A 22,353-nucleotide genomic window follows, 5' to 3' on the forward strand; every position below is an offset into this window, starting at 1 on the left:
AATTATATTCTATAGAACTTTAGGGGGAATTACCAACTCATCTTTGAAATCACAGGTTTAATTGCATTTCAGTTTAGTTACAAAGTTGAATGGTATTCCCTACTTATCCCTATGCAGAAGTCTGATTCTTAATTATTTTGCTAGCATAAGCCCAATCCTAAAAGGCACTGGGCTTAATAGCCTTTTTGTTGTTTTTTCTTTTTCTTCTTCTTTTTTTTTTTTAACATTCATATGGCTTGATTAGGTATGTACCAGATTATTTTTTTCAAAAGACAGTCACAAAAACTTTTTTAATTCTGCAAGCATCAAAGCCTTTTCTTAATAGGAAACTAGCCAGTAGAATTAAGCATCTCGTTAGAGGTCTGTCGTCTTCCCCCTGCCCCACATTAGTTAAGGTCAAAGGAAGAAAGGAATTCAGGAAATATCCCTTAAAAATCTTCAAAACAATATAAAATTATCAATTCCACTGAAATCACTTTAAAAGCTTAAGCGTAAAGGTGTTGGTGAGAGCATTTACTACATACTGCTTTTCCTAGTGTCATGAAATAATTATTTCTATCAATTTCCAGTGCATTTTTTAAAATGGAGTTTAGACACATCACTTTTATTTTCGCTGACCTTCTTGTCTGTTCAATTCTCTTTTTAGATATGTAAAGACTTATCTGTTACCAGACAAGGGCAAAATGGGCAAGAAGAAAACGCTTGTAGTGAAGAAAACGTTGAATCCTGTGTATAATGAGATACTGCGGGTATCTATGACCTCTCTATCTAGGAAAATCCTAAATGGTGACCTATGCATTTAAAAGGCCATGTCATCTTGGGTAGTGTCTCTACAGAGGAAGTCAGTCACCAAGAGAGAAGGAAATGAATAACCATTTTCTGAGAATCTGCTTTGTATGAGATACACCATGACTGTTGTATGCATTATCTCATGCATGTCCTCCATACCCTGCCAGGGGGATAGTATTATCTGCGTCTCACAGATGAGGCAAATGAAGCTTAGAGAAATAAAGGAACTTGCTCAAGGATACACAGCTGATAAAGTTGAGCATTGCTGCCAAAACAATCTTATAAAAGCCTAATTCTGATCATGTTATTTCTTTGCTTAAAATATTTGAGGATTCCCATTATTCTTAGGGTCAAGTACACCCATCTTAACACGCATACCACTCCCTTGATAACCTGAGCTCCAGCTTCATCATTCCACTTTCATAGTCTTTCTTCAGGTCAGCCTGATTCCTTTCTGTTCTTTGGAGGAACTACATTTTCTCACACTGCTGGGACTTTCTGTTCCTTCAGACTGGGATATTCTTCCCCACATTCTGTCCATAACTACTTCCCACAGCCTGAAATGCCTCTTCCTATGAGAAGCTGTCCTTAACCCCTAAGTTTCCCTGCTGTCTGCTGCCTCAGTCTCCTTGTTTAACAATAGGCTGTGTTAACATTCAGCACTTTAACTACTGGTTTAATTGTAAGTTCCATGAGGGCAGGGACCAACTCTGTGTTGCTTGTAAACTGCATACCCTTACACAAATGATTTAACCCATCTACACTTCAGATCTGCAAAAGCGAGATAAGAATAGTACCTACCTACCAATATGTATGAAGTAATTAGTATGCATTAAACACTTAGTGAATGCTGGCTCTTAGCACAGTGTCTGGTATAGGTACTTAAAAAATGTTTGTAGATGGAAGGATAGATGGATGGATAGACTAATGAAGAATATACCTGGCTCAAATGCCCATATTCCTTTTTCCTTCAAACTTTATTATGCTGCCTTAGTCATGAGTAACAGATTATTTAAAACTACAGATATGAGAAGGATTATTCATTCCCTCTTTCTGAAAATTCTGTCCAAGTATTTGGTTATCCTCTGAGAAAAGGAGCAACATTAAATTAACCCTCAGTCATCCATGGGTGAATTGTCTGTAGCAAGTTTTTAATTATGACTTGACTATGGTATACTTCAGAACCCTAGCTATTTCTAGGTCAGCTACTTCAACCCTATACTCAGGAAAAGCCAGCTAGTTTAAATGGTAAACTCAGAGAAAGGCAAGTCTGCTACAACCAAAATGGACAGTCAAGTAGTATATCATAAAGCCAAATAGAGATTATTTTTAGATTAGAAAGACTATTATCCCTTCCATGATTATATATAATCAAGGATTGACTACATTTTAGATTAAAACTATTAGCATGCCAAAAAAAACAGGTTGAAAAATATCTTGTCCTTGCAGGATAATGGTGGGAGAGGTTGTATGTATATGGGACAGGTGATATATGGGAAATCTTCTGTACTTTCAATTTTGTGTGAATCTAGAACTGCTCTAAAAAATAAAGTCTATTAAAAAAAATACTTTGTCCTTAGGTAGAAAACAGACCATTGGATTAAACTTCATTTGTATTTTTAGACTGAATTTGATTTATGTTATATCTAGTTAGAACTAAAAACATCCAGTAAAAATTGAATAATTGGCTTTTGTTTTTAGAGAGCTATTACCGGCTATGATATTTGAGCCATCATTTGCTTTTCCAGAGGGGGAAAGAAAAATGAGCTTTTGTGAAAGATGAATTTGAGCTCTTTGAAACAAGACACTTAGAATAAGATGACTTTGCAATATTCTTGAGACTTGAAACCTAACAGATGAGAAAATCTGATCTACACAGATGAATTTTTTCTTCATCTCTATGTCATAACTTTGGCATAAAATAATATTATTTACCGCTTTAATTTCCTTCTTTGAACTGCAGTATAAAATCGACAGGCAAATCTTAAAGACACAGAAACTGAACCTGTCTGTTTGGCATCGAGATACATTTAAGCGCAATAGTTTTCTAGGGGAAGTGGAACTTGATTTGGAAACTTGGGACTGGGATAACAAACAGAATAAACAATTGAAGTGGTACCCTCTAAAGCGGAAGGTAAGTGCAGAGTTTTTTGTTTGGTTTGTTGGTTGGTTGGTTTGGGGCCTAGGATACAGGAGAGAGCTGCTGTATAATTGCGTTTTCATTCAGAATGCTTACCCATAGTTTGGGATCATTATGTCTTTTCACTCTGTCCCATATGTTTCTTATGCTCTTTTCTATATTTTCTATTCTTTTTTTTTCTCCTCTCTATTCTTTGGGCTGGCTATTTTTGGCTAACCTATCTTTTAGTTCAATAATTTTCTTATCTGCTGTGTCTAATCTGCTGTTACACCCAGCTACAGGTCCTCAATTATACTTTTCAGATTTACATTTTCACTTCATTCTTTTTTATAGATTCCATTTCTCTGCTAAAATTCTCCATCTTCACATTATCTTTATGAATTTATTAATCAAAGTTATTTAAAGTGTGTATCTGAAAACTCCAATATCTTAAACGTTTGTGAGTCCCTCTTACCTAATTTTTTATCTTAGTTTGGTCATTTGGTCCTTTGTTCTGATATGCCTGTTCATTTTTTATTGTGTGCTGGACATTGCATATAAAAAATTCTAGGGATAATTTGAGAGGGTTTACTTTTGCATCTGACACACAGAATAGGGACACACCGCCTTAATCTAGTCTGGTAATGAACTGACTAGAAGCTGGGGTTCAGCTTCCACATGGTCTGATCTAGTTTTTCTTTGCCCATATTCCTAGACTGTGGTCTTTCATGGGTTGCAACTGAAAGCCTAGGTAGTACTCAAATTTTAGCATGTATCCAATTCACCTGAAGGACTTATTAAAACATAGATTTCTGGCCCTGTTCCGAGGATTTCTGTTTTGGTAAGATCTGGCCCAAGAATAGGCATTTCTAACAAATTCCCAGGCATTGCTGATGCTGCCAGCCTGGAGACCATACTTTGAGAACTACTGGTCTAGAGTATTTTCTGAGACCATCTCTCCTTAGCTGGCCAGTTTTTGCCTCCCCAGCACTGTGAGAAGCCCTGCTCAGCTTCTGAGTCTCTTTCTGCTAGGCTTGTTGTGCTCTCAATTGGCACTACTCGAAAATCAGCTAATGCCTCAAAGTGGAAAGCAGAGAATGTCAGGCTCCAACATCTTGTCCATTTGAGTCCTGTCTAACGAAATAATTCTTCATCACCTTCAGATAGATTCTTTTAATCCAGTTTTTCTTTTTTTTTTTATCCTCATCGGGAGGATTGGTGTGATCCCAGCTAGTCCATCATAGCTGCAAGTGATGCATACAATTAATACAAACTATTATTGAGTATCTACACAATAAAACAGTTCCACTTAAGAAACGGTTCCAAAATATCACATCAGAATCACCTGAAGCACTTATTTCTAGGTCTACCCATGACTTGCTGGATGAGAATTCCTCAGAAGTTGTCAAAAGCATCTCATTTTTAACTAACTTCCCTTATGTTTCTGACATGTAGCCACGTTTTGGAAATAAGGCTCTGAAAGACCAGAATTTGAAAGTAGAACTCTCTCTCTCTTATAATAGATGTTTTAAAATTATTGTTCAGTCTTTGTTATTATTACAGGCATCTCCTCATTTGGTCTAAAATAATTAGGTTAATGCAGCTTTGAAAATGTAATATTTGTTCCCCACCCCCCCCACGACTCTTCTTACTCCTTCAAAGAAAGAGAATACAAATAAGTTGTTTTATGTGCTGGCTGAATGACTGAAAAAATGTATGTGTTTCTATAAAAACCAAAGAATCCCAGAACACCTCTCCTGCCTCCAAGAAAGCCATTCTGATTTCTCTGAACTAAAGGCCTTGAAATGTTTTCTGGGTACCCCACAAAGATACACAATATAAAAGCAACAGTCTAGCTCTGATGAGGAGGGAAATTTTAATCCAGGGCACTCATGAGTGATACCTAATCCGAGAAATGAGGCAGATTTGGTCCCATAACAGAGCACCAACAAACAGGGTAAATGGTTTGTGTTTCATACCTGCTGACATTCCTTCATTTTCCAGACAGCACCAGTTGCCTTTGAAGCAGAAAACAGAGGTGAAATGAAGTTAGCTCTCCAGTATGTCCCAGAGCCAATGCCTGGTATGTAGTGATTTTCTGTCCAGATTTATGTCCTTAACCTTATGTCTCCCCTCTTCAAGGATTTCTTTGAGTTCTATGATTTTTTCAAAGGTGAAGCCCTAAATAAACTTACTAATTTAGTAATCGTATAGACCGAATGAGTCAATCCACAGTTGTAAACTACAAAATTTTCTTTTTTTTTATTGTGGTAAAAACACATAATATAAAATTTTTCTTAACCGTTTTTAAGTGTACCATTAGTAGTGTTGAGTATATTTACAATGTTGAGAAGCAGATCTCTGGACTTTTTCATCTTGTATATCTGAAACTCTATACCCATTAAACCACAATTCCCTTCTTCCCCTTCCCTCCAGGTTCCCCTTCCTGGTAACCACCATTCTATTTTCTGTTTCTATGAGAAAAATTCTCATTTTTTTTTTCAGTCCAGCTTACAGCCCTTGTTTCAACTTTTACCTCACTCTCCCAAAAGTTTGTATCTCCACAGCGTGAATGGCCTTTCCCGTATAGTGCTGTGATACAAATGGAACTGGTGTGTTTTTTTCCCCCATAGGTGGGAATTGGGAGAATTCATATGAAGCCCCTAAGAAATTAGAGCTCATTTGTCCTCTACTCTCAAGGTCTCATTAGGGGAGAAAGCTTTTTCTTCAAAATTTTTAATTGCATCCTTGATGTTAAGGCCTCAGTTCTCCAGCACAGTTAAGGAGCAAGAGACTGTCAGGAAATGTGTGCTAACCCCCCTCTCATTTCCCACACATTTCCCCAAGTTGTCCTCCTTAAGCATCTATATGAATGTTAGGACTGAAATCAGGGGTTGCAAACTCAGGTGCTTTCAGTAGCCTATCCAAGTCTTAGATGAAGTCCCATCTCCTCCCTAAAGCTTTTCCTGAATGTTTTTACTCTCACTGATCACATCATCTTCTAGAACATTACAGTAATAACTTTGCATTTCATTCTTATATTACATTTTTATAGTTTTTATTGATTTTCTCTCTCTAGCTTAACTGTAAACATCTCCCAAGGACATAGATTTCCTGTATTCCTTGTATGTCCAGTGACATTCCTAGCATAGGGCTGAGCACATAATAGATGCTCATTAAATACTGGTTGGTTGACTGATTGGGCCCACCCATCCAGAAATATACAGTAGTATTCCTCCACCCATGTGCACCCAACCTAGACAACAACTTCAGACTAAGCCAACTTCTCAGTAATTCCCTGTCCATGATACTGGCTGTTATGTGTGTCTATACAATAGTCCTATAAAATTTGTAACTACTTTTAACAAGAAGAGTGACTATACCTTAACCAGTACCTGTTTCGTTTACTCTATACTCAAATATGTTTAAAATGCCTCCTATCAGCACCGATTGATATTGGTATTAATATTTGAAAGGTATACGCATTTCACTGAGTAGTTTTGAATATAACTGTAAATGGATGATTCACATATCTAATATCTATAATTGATCTCATTGAGCTAAGCAAAACCCAAAAAGAATGATGTAATACTCTGTACTTAGAATCAATTATTTTCATAGAGCTATCTGAGCTCAGTACAGCCAGACTATGAAAGATATAGTTAAGAACAGATATAATCAATTAGGATCATATGATCAAACACTAGCTAGCATCGCTATGTCAGACCATTTTTAGGTTGGCATCTTTGGATGCAGTACTGCCAAGAGAGGAATGGCAGTGGAATTTCTTTTTCTCTCTCTTTTTTCTGTTACAGGTAAAAAGCTTCCTACAACTGGAGAAGTGCACATCTGGGTGAAGGAATGCCTTGATCTACCACTGCTAAGGGGCAGCCATCTAAATTCTTTTGTTAAATGGTAACAGCATTGATAACTCCACCCTCAGTTCTACAATAGCCTGGCCTTTGCTGCTTGGTTTTACTTTTCTGTATCTGTGATGCTGAAAGTCATCATTCGTAGTATAAATAAAATAACTTGAGACAGTGGCGACTTGAGCTAGAGGGATCTTTGACATGAACCCTCTCCAAGGCTTCATTTAGTTTTTTGCTTTTTGGGTTTTTAAAATAAATTTATTTATTTTTGGCTGCATTGGGTCTTCGCTGCTACGTGCGGGCTTTCTCTAGTTGCCGTGAGTGGGGACTACTCTTCTTTGTGGTGCGCGGGCTTCTCATTGCCGTGGCTTCTCTTGTTGCGGAGCACGGACTCCAGGCGCGTGGGCCTCAGTAGTTGCGGCACACAGGCTCAGTAGTTGTGGCTTGCGGGCTCTAGAGCACAGGCTCAGTAGTTGTGGTGCACGGGCTTAGTTGTTCCGCAGCATGTGGGATCTTTCCGGACCAGGCATTGAACCTGTGTCCTGTGTCCCCTGCATTGGCAGGCGATTCTTAACCACTGCACCACCAGGGAAGTACTTCATTTAGTTTTAAAATCATAAAGATAAGAGGGAATATATACAATCGAAACCAGAGATCACATACTCAGATACGTAATGTCTTCTAGGAGATACATCTGCTGATGAGGACAATATTCAATACTAAAGAGTTTATGAAATGGCTAATGGTGATGCCACAACTCTTGGATCCTTTATGGAGCATCTGTTTTGTGGCCCATTTGCAAAAGGCCTTTTGCATCAGTCTGTAGATATCTGGGAAGTTATTTGCTAAATAGACCCATACTAATAATTAGCTCATAAGAGTTTAAGACAATTTGGGTTTTTAAGTTGCAACCTTTTTCTCTGTTGTAATATAAATGCTTGGCGTCTTAACTAAACAGATATTATTGTGCTGTCCTTACTCTCTCTGACTAATTTTATCTATATAGATTCTACCAGAAGACCAATTGTAGCTATTTAAGTTTATATGACCTTATTTATGATTTTCCCTATACATGTTCTTCATAGATGTCAACTGATAAGTTTTTCAGCTCAGGTCAGTCTCCCATTCCAAGACTAGTCCCGGCCCTTCTTGTCTGCACAAGAGACATGGTAGCTTAAATTAATTTCACTTATTACCATAAAGTAAATATAAATAATTGCAAATATGTAATATAATTCATTCCCAAAGTCAAATCTAGCAAATTGGAGAGGTTTCTCTTCTTTTGCAGTTCTGTACAAGACTGATTTCTTAGGCTATCACAGATAATCAGGAATAGATTTTAGAGGAATCCTCAAACAATTGCTACATAGTAAACACTAAGTGCAGGTACTGAACTAAGTTGTTTGCTTAATATGTAATTCTAATATTAACCTTTTGAGGTAGGCATCACCATTCCCATTTTATAGATGAGGAAGCAAGTGTCTAAGAGGTTAAGTCAGTTTCCTATACTACACAGCCACTAAGTGGCAGAGTCAGGATTCCAAGCAAGTGTGGTCCACTCTGGTGCAGAGAGTCTTTCTGCAGGATGTCCCACCATCGCCATCACCATCACCATCTCTCTACACTCTTTTTTTCTTCCATTTCCTCTCGCCAATCCCCAGTAGCTGAAGCACACTGAAAGCATGAGTTTACTGTCTTATTAAAATGCTCTCACAATAATGTTTCCTTTCGTAGTACCATCCTTCCAGATACAAGTAGGAAAAGTCGCCAGAAGACAAGAGCTGTGGGGAAAACCACCAACCCTGTCTTCAACCACACCATGGTGTATGATGGGTTCAGGCCCGAGGACCTGACGGAAGCCTGTGTCGAGCTTACTGTCTGGGACCATTACAAATTAAGCAACCAGTTTTTGGGAGGTCTTCGGATTGGCTTTGGAACAGGTAACATTTGTTACATTTTTAATTCTCCATGAGTCAAATGCTTCTGGAGACACTAGAGATTGGTTGGTTTGTTGTTTTGCTTCTTCCTAATGAAAACAGATATTGTTTCTGTTAAGTATAATGAAATGAATGAGTGAAGGAATGTCAGGCTGTGTGCCAAGGACTCTGGATACAAAGATTAACGGGATGCAATGTCTGTCCACACAGAGCTTAAGTTATTGTGGGGGAAACCAGAAAAGCCTTCATCACTACTCTTTCCTGAAAAACCATTTATGGCCCTTCATGGCTAAAAGTGTGCTTTGCATAATAATAGTAACTAATATTTATGGAGCACTGATCACTGTACTAAGTGCTTTATTTGCATTATTTCATTTAATCCTCACAGCAGTTCTATGAGTTGTTTCTAATGTTAGCCCCAGAGAAACTGATGTTCCAAGAAATTAAGAAACAGAGCTAATAAGTGGCAGAGCCAGGATTCAAAATCGAGTCTGTTAGACACTAAAGCTGTAACCACACTTCCCTAGAGATCACCTACTGTCACTTCCAACCCAATGCTGGAATCCTCCCTACTATCCCCTTATGCACCTGACAGATTCTCATCTAACTTTTATATGGATGTGAAGAGAAATCATTACTCTGAGAGTAATGAGAATAATCCCAGTTGTGGTGGGTCCCATTATTGGATATCTCAGATGGTTAAACAGTTCTTTCTCTGCCCTCCTGGTGATGTTAAAACTCTTCCTAGCTGTTTCCATTGGTGATTATAATTAGGGAATGACTCAGTTTTTTCCCAATGAGCTATTCCTTTCTAAATGCAAAGCTTCCCTTTTTTTCCAGGGAAAAGCTATGGTACTGAAGTGGATTGGATGGACTCTACTTCAGAGGAAGTTGCTCTCTGGGAAAAGATGGTAAATTCCCCCAACACTTGGATTGAAGCAACCCTGCCTCTTAGAATGCTGTTGATTGCCAAGATTTCCAAGTGAACCCAAAGTCCACTGGCTCCTCCACTGAAAACGACTAAATACGTGGAATCTGATCTTAAAAATGTTACTATGTAGACAGAGATCCTCACCTTCTATCTATTGCCATAACAAATGCTACACAGCATGTTAAAGTCAACCTGCATGTACTTCTTTGGTTACAAGGCCCAAGAGACTTAAATGATAACAAAACATGTAATGTGTTTGTGACTCCAACATTAAAGAAGATGTTTGAGAAAGTTAAGAAAATCAAACCATTGCTGCTGCTTCAAAGAAAAAGCTGCCAAAAATAATTAAATGTGGGGTGTTGTTAATGAAAAGAGTTTTCCAATTTGCCATCATGTGTTTCTTTCTTTTTTTTTTTTTTCATTTTTTGGCTGTGCCACAAGGCTTGTCGGATCTTAATTCCCCGACCAGGGATCGAACCCACGCCCCCTGTACTGGAAGCGTGGAGTCTTACCCACTGGACCACCAGGGAAGTCCCACCACCACGTGTTTCAAACCACAGTTTTGTGCTACAGTTAGAAGGGCCTGCTACTTGGTCATTGAAAACCCTTGGATGAACTGAAGAAATGTTGGTTTGTAGAAGAGTGACTGAAAGATACTCCTGCGAGGGGGAAAAAAAGGCAGAATATCAGTGATGATGAAGAATTTTTTCATAAGAAAACTATTTACTCTGTAATCTCTATTGAAAATGGAATTCCATGTTAGGGCAATGAGACTATATTTACTGCGTATATTTTTTGCCTTGAGAGACTTTCCCTTTTCCCAGTGTTAAAGTCCCAAATGTGCTTTGGTGCCACCCACTGGCCATAGGTGGAATTTAGTTTTGGGCTTAATTTTCTCCTAAGGTAAGTCTCAAGCCTGTATTTTGTAATAGAGTGCCGTATATAAAACAAAAACCTTGCATATATGAGATTCTGTTTTTCTTATAACTCTACTATATGAAAAGAGCATGAGAGTGGTCTCAGACATGCCTTGCAACAAAGTTTTAATTAGAATGTAAATTGTTAAATTATACTGTACTTCCTGTGTCTGTATAATTTTCATAAAGTATTTTGTAAAAACCCTTAGAATAAATTATTATATGATTTAATTGTCAAATTAATCTTACTTCTTGTTTCAAATGAAATACTTTATGTTGAGAACCCTAAAATCTAAATTCCCTAGCAAGGCTAAAGAACTTTTGGGCTAATATTTCTCCAGAGTCTTTACTGCAACTCTGGGCATCATTTTCCTCTAAATGGGAAGCTTCAGCTGTGTTATTAAGAGTAGAACTTTTATTTTTAAAAAGTAGTTGAGGGACTTCCCTGGTGGCGCAGTGGTTAAGAATCCACCTGCCAATGCAGGAGACTCGGGTTCGAGCCCTGGCCCGGGAAGATCCCACATGCCGTGGAGCAACTAAGCCCATGCACCACAACTGCTGAGCCTGTGCTCTACAGCCCGTGAGCCACAACTACTGAGCCCGCGAGCTACAACTACTGAGCCCATGTGCCACAACTACTGAAGCCCGCTTGCCTAGAGCCTGTGCTCCACAACAAGAGAAGCCACCGCAATGAGAAGCTCACGCACCGCAATGAAGAGTAGCCCCTGCTCACCGCAACTAGAGAAAAGCCTGCACACAGCAATGAAGACCCAAAGCAGCCAAAAATTAAAAAAAAAAAAAAAGTAGTTGAAAAGCTTTGAAGATACATTAACATTTATTCTTAAAGTTTTCCACAAAGACATTTTTGGGTCATTTGATACATAAAGCATTACTCCCCCTTAGAACCCCACTAGCTCACCATCTCAAAACAAGCCCTGATTTAATATAGGTTGGGGGAAGCCTGGGTGGTGAGGGGAGGGTGAGATCTTACAACAGGTATCTAACGAATGTCATTGAAGACATCTGGAGTGCTTGCCTCCTTTCCCCGAAACAGATGCTAGAACCTTCGACCCACTGGCCAGTAAGAGCAACTAACCTAAAACAACGCCCTTCCCTCATTGTCTCTCAAGGTCTTTTAGGAGGGTGGTTAATCTAGCTGTATTTCCTCTTCCTGTTCTGGCTGCAGGGAGGGACAAGATGAGGTGAAAGGAGGCACATCTCCAAGATCGGCTGGAGCCATAGCAGAAGTGCAAATCCTGTTCCAGCTCCTGCCACTTCATAGTACAAGCTACTTTCTCAGCCCTTTTTTCAGTTACCTGCTCAGCCATCTGCCAGCATCCAGCCAGCTATGAAGCATGAATGAGATGAGTTCTGGTATCTCCCCATCTAGGACTAGGAATGCCCGCCTCCTCCATCCCCAGATCCCCAAAACACCAGAGGGGACAATAGAACCATCCTTGCATCTGCCCACAGAACTTCCAACTGCCTCGGGTCATCCAAGGGGATGTCGTGTCACATTGTTTTTCCGAAAAAATCTATAAAAGCTTTAATCTCACCTGGCTACAAGAGGAAGGCTAAATGGGATTTTCATGCATCATAAAGTGTAGGCAACCTGAATTCTTTGGTGAACTCAAGTTGACAGACTTTTCATCCAGTGGGATTTTTAGGCGAAGTCCCTGCTGAAATTTTTTATTTTCTTAAACTGGAGGCATTTCCTTGAACTGCATGTTTTAGGGCTCTTTTTCTTTTTCCAGAAACCAAACCAGAAATAAGCGCAAAAGGGGGATTTATTGGAAATAAACTGTTAGCCCAGAGAATTAAGGAAGTACTACAGGAACTAGATTACTTTGGGGACTCGTGGGCTGGAACCAGGAACTCAGATACTGTCTCTCCTCTTCCTCAGGGACAGGCAGCTCCAGCATCACAAGCTCTCAGCTAAAGCACTTCTCTTTCCTGGATTCAGCTTGAGAGAGCTCTGGGAGAAACTGGCCAGGTTTGGGTCATGTCCCCACCTATTGGACCACTCACGGTAGCCAGGAATGGATAGGGTAAGATCTTATGCTTGGCCCTGCGTGGATTATGTGTCCGTCCTGTGGCCAGGGAGAGGTGATCCATTTTCAGAAGAATAGGGTATCATACACATGGGCACTGGAGAAATGAAGAGCTAGGTAGCCATGTAATTTGTTTCCCCCTTTGGTGAAAATGCTTCAAAATCCCATTATTTAAAAAATGAAATAATATTCCAAAGAGTCACTGCTGACTGTTTCCAGGGAGGCTGAAATTTCCCCAACCATCATGACTGCTGCAGCTTTTAAGTAGATGGTGAGGATCCTGGGAACTGCATAACCTGTTCACATGGCCTAGGAGCCCACCAAAGCATGATTACTGTTAGCCTAGGCTTACGTCCAGGGAACTTGCTTGGACTTCTTTGTACATCTCTCATCCATACTCACCATTTAAGTAAAAAGTCCCCGAACATCTGCCTTCTCTTGTACTCTTAGGCATTTGTACGTCTTCTCTCATTTAATTCTGACAATATTCTTGAAACATAAGCATTATTATCCACGTTTTATAGTTGGCAGGGAACAAAGAAACTAAAGCACAGAGAGGTTAAGTTGTCCCAAGAAGAATTCTTGTCCCAAGAAGAATCCCCATTCTCCTTTGGGATTGCTCTCCTATTTCCTCTCCTGTCTCCACTCCCCCGCAGGCTCATTCACTAATTTCACTAGTTTGTTTTACAAAACAAATGCTCCCACACATTTGATCCAATCACAAAACATTCCTTCCACTTCTTTGGCTGACTTGTTCCTAAAGAACTGGTTCTTCTTCAGCCTTACAAAAAGAAGACTCTCACTCTTCACACTCAACACCTCAGTCAGGATGTGGGATCAGATTTCACATCGTTGTGCCCCTATTTTTATTCTTTGAGAAGAGTGATGTGTCCAATTGATCCATGATTATGTTAGCAGTTATCATACTGAATTGCTGTTTTTCTATTATTTGTCTCCATCATTAGATGGTAATTATCTTAAGAACTGGGACTGCAAACCTTGGACATAACAGTTTCTCAATATGTGAATTGAACGAATGAATGATTAAGCAAATGAATGAATGATGAACTAAAGACCATGGGGTTCGGTATCAAAAAATCTGGGTTTGAATTCTGTCTCTATCACTTACTCTCTGAGTGACTTGGGACAACTTAACCTCTCTGTGCATTAGTTTCTTTGTTCCCTGCCAACTATAAAATGTGGATAATAATGCCTATGTTTCAAGAATATTGTCAGAATTAAATGAGAGAAGATGTACAAATGCCTTAGTACTATGTAGGGCATATAGAAGAACTCTGTAAATAGCAGCTTTAAAAAGGAGATGTTAAAAGACTTAACAAAGACAAGTGGAGGGAGCTCGTTGGTTACCACTAGGGAGAACATTGGCCAAGGCTCATGACTTGGACCTCTGGAATATACTGGATACCTTCAGGCTCAAAGGTAGGTGGGAAAATGGCATAACAAAGAAAACCATGCCAGAAAGGAGCCAAAAGTCATTATTACTAAACTGAAAGTTCTCTGAGAAGAGTGATATACCTAATTTATTAATGTATACTTAGCATCTAGCACCACACCATACGTTACAAATGTTTGTTGAATAAATCAATGAATGAATACTGATTAGGATCTTTTGAGATTCTTAACCTTGACAAGTGATCTATGAATTTAATATTTAAAATAATTTTAATGTAGAAGAGATATATAAAATATTCCTAATGTAGAAAATGTATTTAATCAACAGACTTCATTGAGCATCCATTATGTGCAAGGGACTTAGGTACAAAGAGAGGGGAAAGCATCCATAAGCTCATCCTCAAGAAACAACTGCTATTAACATCTTGAGTATTTTTCCTCTTTTCTTTTCTTAGGGAACATATTCTGTGAATTCACTTTACTACATCAGACAACCATATATGATAATCAGCAAAAAAATTTTCAATGTATGTCTGACACTTTTATTTAAATGAGGACTATTCTAATTTTCTAGTCACTTGCCTCAATTTTTCAAGTTCCATTTCAGTATATGAAGCTTGAAATTTAAGGAAAAGTGAAGAAGAGATGTGAGGGGGAAATTAAAAGTAAGTTTCACTCACATTTTTTAATTCACTTTCATAAACCCTAAATAACCTATAATTTAAGTTATTAAAATTTTAGTTCAGGAAATTTTCCCAGCCTTTTGCTGGTGAAAGCTTTCCCTGATAGACAGATTCAGGATTTGGGAGAGGAGATCCTGATCTTTGAGACCAAAGCAAAAATCTCAAACTCTTCTTTCAGATCTGTTTTGCTCCAAGTGAAACCTGAAGCATTTAAAAATCCATCCATGTATAATAACACCCCAGGCTTTTTCCTTATCATCATGACTTGACAAATTAAGGTCTGACCACAGACTAACAGTGATTGCAGGAATAGCTAACTCTTTGCTCTGTGTTTAAGTTTTCACATCATTAAGATCATTCTAAATTTTAACTTTTTTATCTCGCTTTTTTCAATTATCTTTCAAACACAAGTATTTCCATGCCATTAAATTACCTATAAACATGATAATGTTTAATGTCTACATAATATTCTATTATATGAAAATATCATAATTTTCTTTAAATTTTCTCTTTTTTGACATTTTGGTTTCCAACTTTTAGCCGTTATAAACCACACTTGGAGCAAAACTTTTTCTTTCAGAGAAAGGCCTTTCTTTCAGCAAAGATCTCTCCCAGATGGACAATCATTAGTTCAAAAGGCATAAAGGTGTTTTAAGTTCTCAATACATCAATTGACTTTTACCATGGTATAAGAGAGCACCTATTTCACTATACCCTTACCAGGTATCTTAAATAATAATATCAGGTATCTTAAATACCAGGTATCTGGGTCATCTTAAAAGAAGGGGAAAATTTTTGACTAATTTGATAGATGAAATGATATCTAATGTTAACTTATATTTATTGGATCCCTGATAGGGTTCAATTCTTGGCCATTTCTGTCCCCTCATCTGTGAATTCAATTGTTTATTTCTCTTTTAAGATGTTAATGCTTTATTGATTTGTACAGGCTCTTTGTAAAAATATAAATCTGTTGTCTGTCATATTTATGGTGGATAGTTTTCTCTATTCGATTTTTGCCTTCAACATCCATTCAACACATATTTATCTGAGTCTCCCCAAGGCATTGGTCTAGTCATCAAGGATGAAACAGACACAGTTCCTGCCCCTAAGGATCTCAGAGTTTAACAGGGGAAGGCAGGGGAGTAAATGATGAGTGCAGTAAGGCTTTCAAATGCTCTGTTGGAAGTACAAATAGACTAGAGTGGCCGCACTAAAAGAGGTGAGTGGTCACGTCTACACTTACGGGCTAGGAGAGGCTTCACAGAGGAGGTGATTCTTATCTAAGTATAAAATGCTGAGTAAATTACTAGAGTGACAAGGGACAAAGTGGGAAAAAGCATTCCAGGCAGAGGGAACACCTACAGACAGGGCTAGGGAAGCGTCAATAGCTGGTGTTAGGCTAGGGAATAAAACTAAAACATCAGGCAGGTCCTGAGGAAGAAGGGGCTCCAGACCTCAGAGTCACATAGTTTTTTAAATTATATATAACTTTAGATGTTTAAGTCAAATTGAGTGTTACCTTATTCATCTCTTACATAATATTTAAGCTAAGAAAGTCCTTCCTGACCCAGAACTTTAATGCTTACCTTTGTTTTCCTCTAGTTTCTATTTTTAATACTTTGTTTTCATTTTAGTCTTTACATTTAACTGTTTAATCCATCTGGAATTGACTTTGGTGTGTATAAGGTAAGCCTCATTTGAATCTTTTTTCTGTTTTAATGTTTATCACATCTATATCGTCCATTAAGCTTTTCTCTGTAACCCTGTTGTGCCAGTGGGTAAAACAGGGAGTGCTGAGTAGCTAATAAAATGTATTCCCGGTTGGGGACAATGCTTCGGGAAACAAAAGAAATTTCTCTGGGGTTTGCTCTTTCTCTGAGGTGTGTTAAACACTGCAGGTACAAACTCACAGCCATTTAGGATCACCGCTCTCAGAGTACTACTGCTACTTTGTATTTATAGATTGCAAATTTCTTAAGGAGCCAACACTTTCCACAGAGAGGACTTTATTCTCATGACCACTGAAGCCGGGAGAGGGAAGAGGAATATGTCACCACTGCTTGATTTGTTTACTCCCCCAAGAAATTATGTGGAGTCAGGCTTCTTCCCCTGATGCTGGCTGGAAATCAGGTGGGCTTGGCATCTCTGTACAGTACAGGCCAGACACAGGGCTGAGAGCTGTGACTGGTTAGATAGGCAAGTATAACCTGACCAGATTGGTTCTGGACTCACCGGAGTCCCCCTGTGGTTACTTCACAGCATTCTGAAGACCTGTCCACCAATCACAGGGCTCCTTACTGGGTGAAAAAACGACTGCTAGACATTGCCAGGAGTCCCTAGCAACACCGCGGCTTTTGAAATCTGGAGGGGGAGGCCGTGCAGTCAGCTGATAGTAGAGGAGAGTGCTGGCGCCTCAGGAAGAGACGGCTCTCAGGATGGACACCCCACCCTCTGAAGAACCCTTAGATAAGCAAAACAAAAATCTGGAAAACCAGGAAGAGGAGACGGAGTGTAAGGAACTGGATGGTCTGAGGGAAGCCTTGGCAAACCTCCGGGGACTGTCCGAAGAGGAGAAGAGTGAGAAGGCGAAGCTGTACTCCCGCATCCAGGAGCAGTCCCAGCTCATCTGCATCCTGAAGCGGAGGTCAGACGAGGCCCTGGAGCGCTGCCAGATCCTGGAGCTGCTCAACACAGAGCTGGAGGAGAAGAGGATGCAGGATGCTGAGAAGCTGAAGGCCAAGAGCGAGCAGGCCCAGAGGCTGGAGGAACGCTTTATGACCCTGGCAGCCAACCATGAGTTGATGATCCGCTTCAAGGACGAACACAAAAGTCAGAACATCAAGCTGAGAGAGGAGAATGAGAAGCTGAGGATGGAGAATGACCACCTCTTCAGCCAGGCGCTGAAGGACCAGGAGGCCAAAGTATTGCAGCTCACTGCCCGGAGTGAGGCCCTCACCAAGGAGCTGGAGTCTCTGAAACAGAGGAGCACTCAGGAGGCCTGCCAGGCCCAGGCCCGAGAGAAGGAACTGCTGGAGCTGTTCCAGAGCCAGCAGGCCTGCGCCCACACCAAGGACACAGAGCAGCTGTGCAGCCAGCTGCAGAGCCTCAAGCAGCAGCACCAACAGGCCGTGGAGCAGATGGCCAAGGCCGAGCAGGCACACAGCCAGCTGAACCGGGAGCTGCAGGCGAGGCTGCAGACCGTCACTTGTGAGAAAGACGAGCTGTTGCAGCTGTCCATGGAGAGGGGCAAGGTGCTTCAGAACAAGCAAGCACAGATCCGCCAGCTTGAGGAGAAGTTGGAGATGGCCGATGTGGCCAGGAGGCGTGCGCTAGAGCGGTTCGAACAAGAGGCAGTGGCCGTGGACAGTAACTTGAGAGTCCGGGAACTCCAGCGCAGGGTAGATGGGATCCAGAAGGCCTACGATGAACTCAGGCTGCAGTCAGAAGCCTTCAAAAAGCACAGCCTGGATCTTTTAAGCAAGGAGAGAGAACTCAACGCCAAACTCCGCCATCTCTTTCCATAAGGAAGCTTCTGGTTCCTCCGGCCTCCAATTTAGAAATCAAGTATTTGTGCCTTGTGGCGAGAGTAAAGATGGGCTTCCATTTATTCTACCTTTAAGTACAAGAGACCACTCAAAGAAAAACTACTTTACTATGACATTGTTGTTGCCATTGTCAGGATAACACTAATTTTCAGTCCTACCACCTAGAATACACGAGATTAACCAAATTTCTTTCTGTGCCTTTGAAATCTCCCTAAGTTTGCTATCAGTATCTCCACCTCCCCCATAACTCATTCATTCTCAACCTCAGGTATCTTCATGTGTCCTAAGTTTTAAAATTAGCAGCCATTATGGACTTGAGTGAATCTTTTTTTTTTTTAATTTATTTATTTTTGGCTGTGTTGGGTCTTCATTGCTGCATATGGGCTTTCTCTAGCTGTGGTGAGCGGGGGCTACTCTTTGTTGCGGTGTGTGGGCTTCTCATTGCGATGGCTTCTCTTGTTGAAGAGCACGGGCTCTAGGCACGCAGGCTCGGTAGTTGTGGCACACGGGCTTAGTTGCTCCGCGGCATGTGGGATCTTCCCGGACCAGGGATCGAACCCATGTCTCCTGCATTGGCAGGCGGATTCTTAATCACTGCGCCGCCAGAGAAGTCCCTTTGAGTGAATCTTAAAAGTGCCATGGGATGTGTTACTGTGAAAAGAAAAAACTAGCATAATTAGCCCTTGTAGATAGGTAGGCTTGTAATCTCCCGTAGTTGAGACTGTAAGCTATAACAGTTAATAGCATATTAATAGCATGGATAACTTGCAAAAAAGTATCTGATTTTGCAACGGACCAAACAGTTGCTTGCTTCACCTGCTTTATGGCAGTATCCTTTCTATTTTATTTTAGTCGCACTAGCTTGGAGAACAAAAATTGAGCTCATTAAATTCTTTTCCAAAGTAGGCAAACTTTATTATAGTCAGTTAAATTCTTTTCCAAAGTAGGCAAACTTTATTATAGTCAGTCTATATGAGCAATACGATTCAAGTAAGTAAAATCAACCCATTTTAATTTTTCCTGCAAGCTTAGATCACATTCCATTTTCTTGGTTTTTCTCCTTAATAAAAACAGGATTTAGAGGTACAAAAAAGCAAATATCAGTAGTTTCATTTAATATTGCACAATATGCTAATAGACAAAAGTCCCCAGTTTGGGGTAATAGATCATAGCACACTGGATATGATACCTATAGCAACACATAGTGATTGTTGTGTTTCTATTAACATACTTTCTTGCAACTCTTTTATAAAAAAAAACCCATCTAAATGGAATGTATATATGTATACTTACATCATTTTTGTAGGAATACTTAAATGTGTAATGATAAAAACAGATAATAGTTATTATATTTATGCAAAGTTCTTAAAGAGGTAGATGTAAAACTACACTTTATGCTTCCTTATTTCCCTGTATTTAGTTGACATAGAAGCATTATTATGAATACTTCTCAAAACAGATTGCAGTGTAGTATTTTTCTCACCCATTTAGTGCCAAGAGTGCCAAGAGTTACCTAATGATTTGAATTTATTAAAAAATATTACTTGGTACCTTTTTAATAAACATTTTTAAGCATCACTTGCCTTACCTAAAGCAATTTTTAAAACCTATTTTCTCACAGTTCTATTAAGATTGTGGTATTAAATACAAATTCCAAGGATCCACCTTGCTGGCATGAAAGGACTATTTACTTCCTCTTACACATTACCAAGAATCAGAATATATAGGAGCTGATTAAGGTTACCCTTTACTGAGTCCATACTATTTATCATTGTGCTGAAGCACTTTCAATGTATTGTCTTATTTAATCCTTAGCACCACTGAAGAAGCTAATAGTGTTCATTTCTGTTTCAAAGAAGAGGACACTGAGATTCAGTAATTTGCTCAAGGCCAGTTGGTCCCTGGGGAACTGGGATTTTGATGACAACATCACACTGAAAGATTTATTGACTGTCTACTGAGTACCAAGCTCTGGGGGTGGGCACTGAGAATAAGCATGAAGAAGCATGTTTTCTGCCCTGGAAGAGCTCCCACACAGTCTAGCCCAGGGGCAAAAGAGCAGTAGAGAGGATTGCCCGGGATGACTAACACAGAAGTTGATATATAAGCTGGTTCTTAAATAACTAGTAGAATTTTATCAGGTGTTCAAAAGGGAGAAAGATTTCAGACAGCATCGTGTAGAAAGTCACAGAGGTTTTAAAGAATGTCCAGAATACTTGGAAATCATAAGTAGTTGGGAGGAGGTGCAGAGAAGCATCTCTGCAGATAGAAAGAAGCGAAGAGAGGCGGGAGGAGACTGGCACGTGTACAAACAGGAGCCACAGACGAGCCCTCTTCCTCCTCCCATGCAGGTTCTGGCGGATTAGCGAAGAGACTGGTGCTTATGCGTGCCAGCATCTCTTCCCGCCCCCTCCTCCACCCACGCTGGCCCGTGCAAGCTCCGCCCAAACAGCTGTCGGGTGCGGTGGTGATCTCTCCCATTCAACTTTTGTGCCCAGCCTGCGAGGAGGAGGAAGGGGCTCCTGGGCAAAGACCAAGCAGGTCCTGAGGGCCATTTGAGCGGGGAATTCTAGGATCCTTGTACAGGAGTGTGGGCTAGTAGAGGACTTGCCACCTGGGCTCTTCATTAGGAGGGAAGGGTGCGTCTGGAAGAGCATGGGGGATGGGTAAGGTGCATGCTCCCTAAAACGTGGGCACAAAGAAAGGGTCTCAGTTGCCCGGGTCTAAGGACAATACCGTTCAGTCATGCTAAGGAGTTTGTGTTAGGTTGAACCATATAAAATTGCCACTTTGTAGGTTACAAATGATTAGATGTGGGCCATTTCATAATGCTCACTCTAATACCCTTTTGAAAGATATTGAAAAAGTGGGTAATGAAAATAGAAGGTTAAAGATGGATGCCTAGAGAACAGCTGAGGAAAGGAGCCCACAACACAAAGGAAGAAAGTAAGAGTAATGTGAACCTATCATGTGTCAAGTGCTTTTCATGTCACCCTCATACCAACTCTTCAAGGGAGGTTCAGTTATCGCTATTTTATAGATAAAAAATGAGACTCAGAGAGAGAGAGGGTGACTCGCCCAAAGCCAGCAAGTTTTGGGGTGGCAGGGGTGAGATTTGAACCCAAGCCCCTCTGGGAGGACCAGCTTCATGGACGTGCCACCTGCACGGGGACCCTGCACTTGGTTCTACTGCTGCTGCCTTGAGGTTCTTAATAATTGTGTGGCAAGGGGCTCCACATTTTCATTTTATGCTGGGCACAGCAAATTATGTAGCTGGACCTGCTTTCTGGCTCTAAAACCCATGCTTTTTCCCAGTATACAAACCACCTTCTAACCAGCCACAAAAGGACAACGTTTTTTGTTTGTTTGTTTGTTTGGTTGGGGTTTTTTTCCCCCTCTGTGCTCCACAGCACTTTGTAATTCCACTCTCAGTGCTTATCTTGTATTTAATCTGTGACCCAGACCAGATTAGGGCATGGGCAACTAGATTAGTTATTGTGGTATGCTCATCTGTAAAGCCATGCTTATCATTGGAACAAACTGCCAAAATGTAAATCAGCCACCTCCAAATTACTGCCCTTGAGGAGAAATTTAAAAACAAAACAACAAAACTTTCTAAAGCAGACCTAGATCCCCAGTGAATTTGTCTGTGGCATCCACAAGCAGTAACCCTAAAATGAAAATCCATAGAACAGATATTCTAAAACCAAATAACATGTGACTAGTGCTGTGTAGCTAAGTGTGATCTTTTGTGTTACCTACACTGTAAGCCCTTCAGTGTGCCTCTAAGGAACTTGTCTGGTTCAAAAAAAAATCAAGGAGAGCTAGAAAAGGAAGGAGAACTACAGGAAAAGTGAACTGACTGGCTGATGTTTTCACAACACTGTCTCCGTTTCACTTAGTGAAAATTAACTGAAGTTAATTTGTTTCTAATGAACAAAGTATTGATAGAAAATCTATTTCTCCCCAACTCCACTACATTGAAGTTAAACCTTTAAAGAACATTGTTTGAAGGAATACCTGCGCGGGTGCTTGCTGTTCTATCCAGCCCTCATTGACTCAGATACCTGTGGAGTAGCGGTGGCTGGGTTGGGGC

The 22,353-nt window shown here is 40.1% G+C and overlaps 2 protein-coding genes across 2 annotated transcripts in view; both read left to right on the forward strand.

The window, feature by feature from the left end:
• SYTL2 (synaptotagmin like 2) overlaps nt 1–10,805 on the forward strand; it is a 100,969-nt gene extending 90,164 nt beyond the window's left edge. The window contains 6 exon segments of the mRNA XM_032641674.1: nt 647–749; nt 2,753–2,923; nt 4,913–4,991; nt 6,724–6,823; nt 8,512–8,717; nt 9,555–10,805. Of these exon segments, the coding sequence (XP_032497565.1) occupies nt 647–749; nt 2,753–2,923; nt 4,913–4,991; nt 6,724–6,823; nt 8,512–8,717; nt 9,555–9,700 (805 nt within the window). The 3' untranslated portion in view covers nt 9,701–10,805.
• Nucleotides 10,806–15,832: 5,027 nt separating this feature from the next.
• CCDC89 (coiled-coil domain containing 89) lies at nt 15,833–18,442 on the forward strand. Its single transcript, XM_032641695.1, has 2 exons — nt 15,833–16,842; nt 16,972–18,442. The coding sequence occupies exon 2, from the start codon at nt 17,148–17,150 to the stop codon at nt 18,234–18,236; it is 1,089 nt and encodes a 362-aa protein (XP_032497586.1). The 5' UTR covers nt 15,833–16,842; nt 16,972–17,147; the 3' UTR covers nt 18,237–18,442.
• Nucleotides 18,443–22,353: the final 3,911 nt, after the last annotated feature.

The sequence above is a fragment of the Phocoena sinus genome, chromosome 8 (assembly GCF_008692025.1).
Source record: "Phocoena sinus isolate mPhoSin1 chromosome 8, mPhoSin1.pri, whole genome shotgun sequence".
Lineage (NCBI taxonomy): Eukaryota > Metazoa > Chordata > Mammalia > Artiodactyla > Phocoenidae > Phocoena > Phocoena sinus.

Excerpts from the sequence above, each read along its gene's own strand:
- CCDC89 (XM_032641695.1), top strand. The coding sequence starts at position 17,148 with ATGGACACCCCACCCTCTGAAGAACCCTTAGATAAGCAAAACAAAAAT.